The 12,629-nt window shown below is 34.9% G+C and overlaps 1 protein-coding gene and 1 long non-coding RNA gene across 6 annotated transcripts in view; one reads left to right on the forward strand and one right to left on the reverse strand.

The window, feature by feature from the left end:
* Window positions 1-12,629, forward strand: part of LOC125668409 (uncharacterized) — an 85,395-nt gene that overhangs the window by 49,532 nt on the left and 23,234 nt on the right. For all 5 annotated transcript variants that reach the window (XM_048902555.2, XM_056162662.1, XM_056162663.1 and 2 more), the window contains exons 2-6: window positions 3,267-3,393; window positions 4,936-5,211; window positions 7,132-7,267; window positions 9,863-10,041; window positions 11,250-11,386. In XM_048902555.2, coding sequence (XP_048758512.2) covers window positions 3,312-3,393; window positions 4,936-5,211; window positions 7,132-7,267; window positions 9,863-10,041; window positions 11,250-11,386 — 810 coding nt within the window. In that variant the 5' untranslated portion in view covers window positions 3,267-3,311. The remainder of the gene's footprint in view (window positions 1-3,266; window positions 3,394-4,935; window positions 5,212-7,131; window positions 7,268-9,862; window positions 10,042-11,249; window positions 11,387-12,629) is intronic.
* On the reverse strand, window positions 3,925-7,660 carry LOC130054134 (uncharacterized). Its single transcript, XR_008802417.1, has 2 exons — window positions 7,516-7,660; window positions 3,925-5,146 (listed from the first exon to the last, which is right to left on the reverse strand). It is a non-coding gene; the product is annotated as an uncharacterized LOC130054134 (long non-coding RNA).

The raw sequence follows: 12,629 nt of genomic DNA on the forward strand, positions 1-12,629 counted from the left end.
AGTGTCCTATTCACCTTTAAAACCATGGACAGCCACAATTCTTGTGAAATAATTGCCTAGTCCATGGGTCACTCGATCAGGCCTAACAAAACATCTGGAAGCACCCCCACCCCACCCTTTCATACTTCCCCGGTCCCGTAATTTGAAGAAAAAAAGCAAAAATAATAGATGTTTTCTGGGTGCATTACAAATAGCAGCATATAACCACATGATTTTTTTTTTTTTGGTATTTATACAGTTTTCCATAATGCCCAAATTAAATGCATTCAATGTCAACTGAGAAAATAAAACTGTGGTTTTCACCATTTACTCTAATGTCCTTCAGCTGTCAAATTTGCTATGTTCCAGATAACCAGTGTATCAAAGCACAAAAATAAAGGCCAAATATTTTGAATTATATGTCTATTTTAACAACTGGGAATTGAAAACATCATGTTTCCACAAGTCTTTATACTATTCTACTAATGCTGTTTTATGTTTCCACAGGAATTTATGAAAATTGTAAAGAAGTTTGAATTCAATGCACAACATTTCTTAATAAAGTTTAGTATGGATGGGAGGAATCGAATTAAGTACCAGAAGGAATTTTCCCCCTTGATTAATTTCTCTGTGAATGCATGACAAACATCATAGCCTTCACAAATGAAGGAAATTTCTCCAGGAAATAAAATGTTTTCTTTGTTCGGAGTGTAATGTTATAATTTATTTAGCAATTCATTTTGATCAACTCAGAGTAAACTGCAGAACTGTAACATGTTCTCCACCTAGGTAATTTACGGAATAATATAGTATGATTGATTGATTGATTGTTATTGTTTAACGTCCCACTTGAGAATTTTCCCCTCATATGGAGGTGTCACCATTGCCAGTGAAGGGCTGCAAAATTTAGGCCTATGTTTGACACTTACAACCTCTGAGCAGGGAGAGGTCTTTATCGTGCCACACCTGCTATGACACGGGGCCTCAGTTTTTGCAATCTGATTAAAATCAGATCCTTTGATCCACTCACGCCATCACTGCAGGTAAACTGCTGTTAGTCGGGAATGTATTGTCATATTCTATTATTTCTGTATGTATCGGTGATGACTGGAATTGCTGCAATGCCAGGTTACCATACTACAGTGTACAAATTTTCCTGTAGATTTAGTCAGTGCGTTTTTCTGCAAAGGACTAGCTACTTCAAAATATTACCTATCCTTCGTGTTCAGTTAGCATCTAACATTTACAGTGAATAAGCACAATAACAGCCAACACTCAGAATCTAAATAGTAAATCAGCTGGTTTCTAGGATACATGTATGTACTTGATAAATGTTTGATCCAAATTACATCCTGTGATTGTATGTAACATATCTATGAATCTTCTGTGACATGGTTCACTGGAAGGATAGTCCTTGTTTTGATGCTTGAGCTATGGTTTGATAATTGATTCTCTCTCTCTCTCTCTCTCTCTCTCTCTCTCTCTCTCTCTCTCTCTCTCTTTCTCTCTCCTAGTATGGACTGAACTTCTATTAAAGTATGACCTTCACTTCCTTCTAAATTATACCCCCAGCAACCGATGTTGAACAATGTTACTGGGGATTTATTTTTACTTCATTATAACAGATAGTGCAATGTAAGTGACTTCTATATAACAGATAGTTCAATATAATGGATAGTTCAATATAACAGATCGTTCAATATCAGCGACTTCAATATAACAGATAGTTCAATATCACCGACTTCAATATAACAGATAGTTCAATATAAATGACTTCAGTTAGTTTAATATAAATGACTTCAGTATAACAGATAGTTCAATATAAGTGACTTCCATGTAAGTGGAGTTGACTGTAGCTATTTTTCATTTAATTGTATTTATATTTAAATTATGAATATACATTTATGATATTTTATTTTTATTCGTAAGATATTTTAATGATATTGAAGGACATCGGATATTTTAAGTTACCAATCCAACCAAATATTTGTCATATCAGTCAACAAACAGATGTTATAATTTTGAAACCAGAGTTTAATGTTAAGTGTTACTTTTCGGATTTTTCCATGTTCATGTATTTCAATAGTGCGATTGGCCAACGTCATTGGTAATTACTTAATACTTCCTGTAAAGTTTAATTTAGTAAATTTGAAATTAAAATCAGCGTTTTGATCCACTCAGAAATATGATATATGATAAGATTGGATAAACTGCTACAAGATCATCAGCTGTAACAAGTTACGACAACAAGGGAAATTAATGCCTTATGCAAATCACTAATGAATGCCATCAAGAGTTTCAAAAAAAAGTGCACAATACATGTATAGGACAATGAAGTCAATGCTTTGGGTCTTTCAGTGAAAAAAAAAATATGTTTAGAATTGGAAACAATAGGTTGTGCTTCAGTGAGCAAGAACCGGAGATAATGCCATCAAGATAATTGCAAAAATCTAAGATGACTAACGGTATCGCGTTCTAAGATGACTAACGATACCACGTTCTAAGATATTTATGAACAGCAGCATACAGTAGGGACATTTTGTTGTGCACTAAATGATTTGTAATTGAAACACAAGCTGCATTTTAATTGCTACATTAAGAAGTCTATATGTAGTCTATTAAAATGTGTTAATTTTCACTTGATACCCCCCAAAAATGGATGCGTGGGTTGATATATATTTTGGGCTTAGTTTGGTTGTAATAAGTACAAATATAGAATTCCTTAAAAAAAACAGAACTTAATTTTCATCATTTTTTTTTTTTTTTTTTTAAAGTTTGTAGCAAGCGTTTTTAAGTCAAGATTCTTCCTCACATTCAAATAAAGTGAATCAATGACATGTGTTTTTGACAGTGCATCAGCATTAAATTTATCCTTGTCATATCATTAATTAGTATTCAGATTTAAATTGCGGGTAAATAACCATAATGCACTGTATGTACATATTTTGTCTCATAAATTTTCTATGATTTGGTGTGGAGATATGAGTTATTCTTGAAAATAAATATGAATTAATCATGATGTAATGTTTTATATATGCATTGTTTCACTTAATAGCATTTGTATGCATTTTCCTAATCTATTTCTAACATCACTGATGTGAATTTAAATGATCATTCACATGGGTCAAGGTCTCTTATATTACTGAAAATTATGAACACCCCAGGATATAAAATGACATTTGTTTTAAAAGTCACTAACATTATGACCAATCATCATCTCAGAGAATGGGCATTTAAAGTCTGTGGAAATGTGAGAAAGATTATGAAGATATTAATTTTATTTTCAGAATGAAAACTCTGCCCTGACCATGTAAATACAGGAAGTGATTACTATGCTGGTATTGTCGGGACTTTACGTGTTCTTTTTCCTGTACTTCGCACAGAAAACTGATGGATTTATGTTTCAAGATGGAGGTAATGTATCTTATATATTACACATCAAGGATAGATGAAAATTACAGTGCTTCTACAGTAGTTTCTGAGAGTGACATCTCTAACAACTCTGCACAACCATGTACAGTAAAACACGCTTATAGCAGACTGCTGGGGACAAACGATTCATTGTAAACGTAATTTGTTATATCCAATGAGTTCATATGTTTTAACACTACAGGGAATGAAAATTAATTCGCTGTAAGCGTGAATTCATTATAAGCTAGTTTGCTATAACCGTGTTTTACGGTAACCACTTTTAATGTACGTAACCTGTTAAGTATACATGTGGATTACATTGATGTGTCCCGGTGGGTCACAAACCAAAAGTAGGTCAATGTGGCCTCATTTTGGAACATAACAGGTTGTGACTTCAAGCATACTGTTTTACACAAACGTGCATTATGTACATGTAGTTGCAGATGAGTATCATGTACCTTAGCGGTGCACTTTATTGTCAAGTATATCTAACAGGAAAGCATATTATTCATATTTGATTGAAATAAACATTGATTTTGGTTTGGCTAATTTTATTACATGAAAACAGCTCTTAACGTAGGCTTGGGTGTAGTTTATTGACAGTACCTTATGCTGGGCTTTCTTAATTGCCTGGTGTAAAAACAGATGGAGAGATAGGGAGCTATTTCAATTGAAGGGTACCCCTGATGATCACTTGATTGATATTATTGACTATGCATGTATGAATTTTGGTGAATATAGTACATCTGTCATGGATCTGTTTAATGGCAGGGAATTCTGACAGAAAAGAAAGCAGAATTTTTTGTTGTTGTTGTAAATACATGAGGATATGAACTGCAACACTTCATTGTGGCTAAACTTTGCCATGTTTCATAAAATATATGCCAGTATGAAGCATTGCAGTTCATACTCTCATGTATTTTCAAAAATGAAATTCATTTCTTAAATAAACACTTACACATGATAAAATCAGCACCTTTAACTTTTTAGCTCACCTGAGCCAAGTGAGCTTTTCTGATCAAAATTTGTCCGTTGTTTGTCGGCATCGTTGCCGTCGGCGTAAACTTTTCACATTTTCATCTCCAGAACCACTGGGCCATTTTCAACCAAACTTTGCACAAAGCATATACTTGGGAGAAGGGCTTTTAACTTTGTTCAGATGAAGGCCCATGCCCCCTTTAAAGGGGAGATAATCTCAAAAATAGGGTGGGGTCATTTAAAAATCTTCTCGAGAACCACTGGGCCAGAGGAGCTGAAATTTACGTGAAAGAGATCTTTTCAAGAACCACTGCCTCAGGAAAGTGCAATTTTACATGGAAGCTTCCTGACATAGTGCATATGTATGGATATGGGCCAAGGTGACTCAGGTTAGCGATGTGGCCCATGGGCCTCTTGTTTTTTATTTTTTTTATGGATAGTTCTAGCTGCAGATCTGTAGCTCACTGTGAAAATATTGGTACAGATCTGCAGCTATCTGATTTTCAGAGCTGTTTTGACAAATTTACTTTTCACAAAAGTACAATGAGAAACTTGTTGTTTCTGTAGTGGTTGTTCCCAACGATCCCTATGTCTTCATTGGTGATGAGCTGGTCCTGTCCTGTAATCTGACCAAGCCATTAGACGAGGATTCCCGGTCTATGTACTTCACAAGGAACAGAAACGAAATGATTCCATCGCAATATGTTTCCATTGTCAACTCTCGCAGCATTAAACTGAGGATGCCCATCCTATCTCCAGACGACAGTGGAAATTATGTCTGCAAAATCAACAAGACCAACGGAAATACAGAGGTCATTGGCTACCAGATCCTTAAGGTGGAATGTAAGTATGAGAAGTAGAAGGAATAATCTTTATGAATGATAATGATTGTTATGACTTCATAAACATACAAACATCATTGTAGTACATCATGTGCATTGGAAGTCAAATACGTGCAGTCCATCAGGTGATTTTGATGCGGGAGATATTCAGTCTGAATAAAATAAGATCTTTGATCCGCTTCGTTATTGTTAGTTCACTACACAAAGCGACATAACAATAACGGACCGGGTCAAAGATCTTATTTTATTCAGATTGGGAGATAATTAGAGGATTTTTTCCCCAAAAGTAGTGTAAAATCTATGGTGCCTTAATTTTGGCTTAATTTCATTTAATACAATTGTATCATTTATATGAATAAAAAATTTGGTGCTCTTAATTTTGGCAAATTTTCCTCATCTACCAAAAAAGCCAACATTCCCAGTGGGCCAAAATTACCCAACATACCAAAATTGTTATTTTTGTAGTATCCCCCTCCCAATAGAGTTTCAGGGGTCACATGAATTAAAATCACACATTAAGTACATCTTTAATCCCAAGATCTAGTACACTGTAGGATTTGAATTACTTGACACTTGCAGTCGTCAATAAGAGCTGCTCTAACCACTCTGATACTGATACTGTGAAACTTGTATATTTGCTATTATCATAAATTTATACAAAAGAACAAAGGTTAAGCCCTCTGTAATGTTTGAAAGTTTTACTCTATATGTACATATGTATTTGCATTCTGTGGTTGTCATTCTTTTTCTTCTGATATCTGCTGTATCTATGGTTGAGAAATGCTATGAAATCAAGTGATCAATGAAATTCAATTCTCTTTAAGGACTCTTAATACATAAATGGATGCATGGGTGGATATATAATTTTTTGGTTTAGTTTGGTTGTAATAAGTACAAATATGAAATTCCTTTAAAAAAATATAAATGACTTGTAAATTTTTTATCATGCTCGAAAGTTGAAATTTATGATCCCTCCCAATTTAACTGATATAGATTGTCCTCACTCTTTTGGACTTAATTGAGAAAAGATGGAAATAAATTACATTTGAAATGGTTAAATGTCTGCTTACTTATAGAAACATAAATTTAGTTTTCATTTTCATCAGTTTGGATAAAAGTCTGTAGCAAGTGTCTTTAAGATGAAAGAATAAAGGGTAGCCTGATTGGAATATCAGTCAATGTACACGCAGTCAATGCACCGATAACCTGTCATGGTTACTTAGTGGTAAGGGCACTTACTAAAAGTAAGAAGTCCAGATTTGATTCTCGGTCGTTTCACACCTAAGACATTTAACAGAGGCAGTGACTATTCCTTTGCCCAGTTTCAACCATGAGAAGTGAAAGTTATGTGTCTTTTGAATATGACCTTGAAATGAAGGCACAATAAAGAACCCTTACTGCTTCAGCTGTAAGCACTGTGTGCAAGTCGCAAGAAGGAAGATGGGGTTCGATTCTGGATTCCGGAACCGCATTTAACCTAAGATGTTTAACATAGGTAGTTATTGTTCCTTCGCCAAGCGCCTGATTTATTAGAAGTGAGAATGAAAAGTCTTTTGTATATGACCTGTAAAATGGAGATCCAGTATTACTATAAGCATTGATAAGAACCCTCACTGCTACGACCCTGAGTGAAATGGATTGGTCAACACCTGTTACGCATCATCTAACGCTAGTGACATCTCTACTCGAGTGAAACATTCTCAAATGGGACGTAAAGAACATAAAAAAAAGAAACCAAAAGATGTACCAGCAAATATTTTATGCCCATCAAAGTTAATGAAACCACAATATTTGAGAGAAATATGAGTTGTCAACAATGAGAAATATGACCACTTTTTTTTCACAAAAAATATTAATGATAGCAAAAATCTCTGAAATTAAATGTTTTTATGCATGGCTATAAAGTTTTAAATGTTTGTAGATAAACCACAGAAGGTGGCTAGAAAAGATATAAATTGCACAGTTTTCAACTGGGAGAAGATGAATTGTACATGGAAACTTGGTGTGGAATATCTCCACATGGAGGACATCAAAGTGGAGCTAGTGTGGGCAGTGGCGTAAGTGATATCCGCTCCTCCTGTTAGTGTGGGCAGTGGTGTAAGTGATCCCCACCACTTCATTTAGTGTGGGCTAAATGGACCCCAGTTAGTATGGGCAGTGACATGTGATCCCCACCCTTCAGTTAGTGTGGACAAGTGGGATAAGTGATCCCCAGTTAGTGTGGACAAGTGGTGTAAGTGACCCCCCACCCCACCCCCAGTTAGTAGTGTGGGCAGTGGTGTAAGAATTTTACCATCAGTCCTACCTCTCCAAGCTTAGGTGTGGGTAGTAGAATTAGAATTCTTTACTATCCACCACCACCACCACCACTCCTCTGCTCCAAGCTAGTTGTACTGGAATCACCTTGTCCATCCATTTGTCTGTAGAAATCATTTGTCCAGAGCATATCTTTAACACCAATGAACAGATTTCATTAAAACTATGTATATCTTATAAGAATAATTAAGTTGTTCACCTGCTATTTTGATTGAGATATTTTAATTTTCAAGGAAGTTATGGATATTTTTCTTCCATTTTGAGGGGGTGTTGTTTCCAGAGTATATTTTAAAAACCAATGACAGATTTCATTCAAACTTTGTGTATTATAATTTATATATATAATGAAATTGTGCTCCTGTCATTTTTATTGAGATTCATTAATATTCAAGAGATTTATGGATAATTTAATTTTACGAGTGTTTTTTCAAGATTTTTTAATGATCTGGGTTTTTTTTACAGAGACTATTGCTTTAGTTTAGGGTATAAAGGGTATAATGGAATCATCTGTCTGTTTATCTGTCTGGATGATTTTGTTAATAAAAGATGTGTTAATTTCTGGCTCGTATAAGCTGAATAGTAGTTATCCATGTAATATTATTCTGAAATTATTTAAAGCATATATTCAATATTCTGAGTAACACACTACTGCAGAATATATAGTCTTGCATTTACATTAATTGCTCTCAACAATTTTAATGTGGAAAGGATGTGTTTATTCTTCAATGAGCACAAATTCACTATTTGCCACCATTTAATGTGCCTTGTGGGGGTATTAGTCCCGCTAGGACAGTTCTAGTTTAGACAGTAACATTATTAGTCAGTCCCACCCCTTAGTCAGCAACTACTTCAACTGCTTCTTCTAAACATGAATATTCTTGTATTCACGCAGCTGCCAATTTTTTCATAATATCCTGAAGTTGCACAGTCACCCTCATTTTCTATTTCTAAATTTATAATTATGGATGAAAACATGGGTTTCACCAATGAGATTTTCTGCAAAAAGTCTGGGCTGAAAATGGGTTAAGGTGCAAAGATCAAGAAATTTAATTGGATGATAAAATTATTTTGATTTGAATATCCATGAAATGAGTAGACTCGCTATGTATGTATAGGTGACGTTAGCACATGCTACCAGTGCCCCTCCAAGCATTGCTAAACTTACCTAGAAAGGAAGGGATATAATGGTTTATGATACAATTTCCTGGGCAAACTCAATTAGTTTTGTAAATTGATATGGGAAGTACATTATGACAATGAAAGCCAAATATATTGCACACATACATTAATTGTGATTAAGAGCACTTCTAATAACTAAATGAATATTATTGATATTGATGCCATCAAATATGGAAATTTTCTTATTTCCCATTACTACAGATATGATGTGGGTTTTGCTTTATGTATATAAGACTTGTGAAACAATGGATCCCTTAGTTACAACTGTATTTAGCAGCCAACTTTGAGACACTGCTGCTTTTGCCAGTTTCAACACTGCTTGACTTGTGATCAATCCAAATATTCTTTTTTATCAAGCAGTTAAAGTACAAACATTCAGAGAGCTTTAAAAATATTTGCGTGCATCTTTTTAATTTGCATCAAAATTAGAGCACACATTACCTGGTGGAAAAATTCTGCTGGAGATGAGGTTCACAGTGTATTAAATTGTATGCTTGTAATTTAAATGTTTCTGTCAGTGTTTTTAATTGATAACAGTTGTTTATTAATATGGACATTTATAACAAAAACTTTTCAGTGTAGATATTTGGCTTACTCTTAAAACCGTATTATGAATGATAAGTCAGATAAGTTTGAGAGAGTTTGGTCAGAAATATTTACTGTCAGACTTGTTAGTGTTCCGGTCCTATCTTGAGTTTTGTGACCCACAAACCACCAGCAGGGATCTATCAGCCTAATTTGAGAAATGCCATGTTTCTTGAATTGGGAAAATTTCATCGAGTTGTGCATTATGTTTTGAATTTGTGTTGATTTTTCTAGAATTACCATAAATTCATAGTATAATCCTGAAATCAAGAGTAAGCAACCCTTTTATGCTTTATTTTGGGGGAGTTTTTACCAACCAATTTGGGGGGGGGGATGAGCCTAATTTTTATTGGGAATGGGGCTTATCTCGGCCCCAAAGAAGACACTAATAAATCCCTGTCTTGTCAGAACTTATCACTCTTCTTCTTAATGTTCCGGTTTTTTAGCCCAGATAAACCACTCAAATTAGCCTTTTCACTGACTTCGCTTGTTTTTATAAGAATTTGTGACAAATGGCACATTTTCTTGTCAGGAGGCAGCAATGAAATGAGAAATGATCTGGTTTCTTCCAGCTCAGACAACACGCAGTACGATTGCCCACATCAGACCAACACTTCCTGTGTGTGGGTTACTGATGACAGTAAAGATCGACTGAGGTGGAACATGCCTTACAGCATGGGGATTATTGTACGCAACGAGAAGAGAGGGAACTATGTCACTACAGCATTCAATCAGAACACCGAGGCTATTGGTATTGTTTTAAAAAAAAAATTATGTACTGTATGTGTATACCATTTCATTATTAATTAGCACATATTCAGGAGGACTGTTGCAAACATGAATTAGTATAATTAGTGTCTCGCATTAATATATTTACACAGTTTTGCAGTTTTGTGCAATCTTGAAATTATGATGTCCATCCATCTGTCATTCTGTAGACATTGTTTGTCTGTCCCTCTATATAGGCTTTTTTTTTTTTTGCCTGCCCCTTTAAGTTTTTTGTCTGACCCTCTGTGGATATTTTTTGTCTGACCCTTTGTAGATATTTTTTGTCTGTCCATCTGAAGACTTTTTAGCTTACCTGAGCCTTGAGCTTTTCTCATCAAAGCTTTCCTTTGTTTATCGATGGCATCATTGTCATAAAGTTTTCACATTTTCTTTTTCTTCTTCTAAAGCACTTGGCCAATTTCAACCAAACTTGGCACAAATCATCCTTGGTTGAAGGGGATTCAAGTTTGTTCAAATGTGGGTCAACACCCTTCTCAAAGAGGACATGATAGCAAAATAGCAAAAATACACTGACAATTTAAAAAAAAAATTCTCCAGAACCAACAGACCAATTTCACTCTAACTTGGTACAAATTATCCTTGGTAAAGGGGGTTCAAGTTTATTGAAATGAAGGGTCATGACCCCTTCAAAGGGGAGATAATCACAAAAATGCAAAAATAGGTTGGAGTCATTTAAAAATCTACTCAGGAACCACTGGGCCAGAAAGGTTCTTTACATGGAAGCTTCTTTACAGTGTAGATTCAAGTTTGTTCAAATCATGGCCCTTGGGTGAGACCACAATAGGGAATCAAAGGTTTACATACAAATGTATAGGGAAAATATTTAAATACGGCCAGGGTAATTCAGGTGAGCAATGTGGCCCATGGGTCTCTTTTTGACCTGTTTGTTTGCCTGTCTGTGACAAAAAACTTGAACCTTGGCCATATCTTTTATGCCATAAGAGGCGGAGCTTTCATATTTGGTTTGTGTATTTCTTGTGGCAAGACCTTTCCATTGACACCAAAATCTTTTACCTTTTGACATTGACCTTGACCCTGTTCTACCTTGTTGTAATCCGGGCATGGCATCAATGTTTCACAAACACATTGTGTTCTGGTTTGTTATTTCTCCATAGTCTGATATTTACTGTACTTTCCTTTAGTAATGATATTTTCTGTATGCTCCTTCAGTTAAGCCTGACCCAGTGTCCGATTTGAATGTCACTCCCAACAGCACATGCATGAACATCCAATGGAATCACTCAGACAAGAAAAATCGCAAACTTTACAAACTGCAGTACAAGTCAAAATTGATGGACACTGCTGAGGTAGGTTGGGCAAGGCACAATTTTATCATGTATTCAACACAGTATCTATTTGCAAGATTCCATGATAGTGAAAATCACCTGACAACTTTTGTTATGCATTGTGAACACACCCCTAGTAATATTCTTTCTGAATATCTATATTTTGTTGTCAATGTGTTTATATAAGGAATCATTGTTTAGTTTGTCAGGTATGTGAAGTGATTAACTACAATAGAAAACATATTGATTCGCATGATGGTAAACTTGTTATTCATGAATTATCCCATTTTCCATTGTTGTAAATCACCCCATATACCCAACACACTAGACAGTGATCCCTTGATGAATTTGAAATAGAATTGAAAATATAAAATTGACATATCAAAAATATTGTCAAATAGAAATTGAAATACTTGTTAGCAGTTGAACAGTTATTTAGTTATCATTGTCAGCAGTTGAACAGTTACTTTGGGATTATTGTTTGCAGTTGAACAGTTACTTAGGAATCATTGTTTGCAGTTGAACAGTTACTTAGGAATCATTGCTTGCAGTTGAACAGTTACTTAGGAATCATTGTTTGCAGTTGAACAGTTACTTAATTATCATTGTTTGCAGTTAAACAGTTACTTAGTTATCATTGTTTGCAGTTGAACAGTTACTTAGGAATCATTGTTAGCAGTTGAACAGTTACTTAGGAATCATTGTTTGCAGTTGAACAGATACTTAGTTATCATTGTCAGCAGTTAAACAGTTACTTGGGGATTATTGTTTGCAGTTGAACAGTTACTTAGTTATCATTGTCAGCAGTTGAACAGTTACTTAGGAATCATTGTTTGCAGTTGAACGGTTACTTTGGAATCATTGTTTGCAGTTGAACAGTTACTTAGGAATCATTGCTAGCAGTTGAACAGTTACTCAGGAATCATTGTTAGCAGTTGAACAGTTACTTGGGGATTATTGTTTGCAGTTGAACAGTTACTTAGGAATCATTGCTAGCAGTTGAACAGTTACTTAGTTATCATTGTCAGCAGTTGAACAGTTACTTGGAGATTATTGTTTGCAGTTGAACAGTTACTTCGGAATCATTGTTTGCAGTTGAACAGTTACTCAGGAATCATTGTTTGCAGTTGAACAGTTACTTAGTTACCATTATTTGCAGTTGAACAGTTACTTAGTTACCATTGTTTGCAGTTGAACAGTTACTTAGTTACCATTGTTTGCAGTTGAACAGTTACTTAGTTACCATTGTTTGCAGGGCATGGGG

Source organism: Ostrea edulis, chromosome 4 (assembly GCF_947568905.1).
Source record: "Ostrea edulis chromosome 4, xbOstEdul1.1, whole genome shotgun sequence".
In the NCBI taxonomy this organism is placed as follows: Eukaryota; Metazoa; Mollusca; class Bivalvia; order Ostreida; family Ostreidae; genus Ostrea; species Ostrea edulis.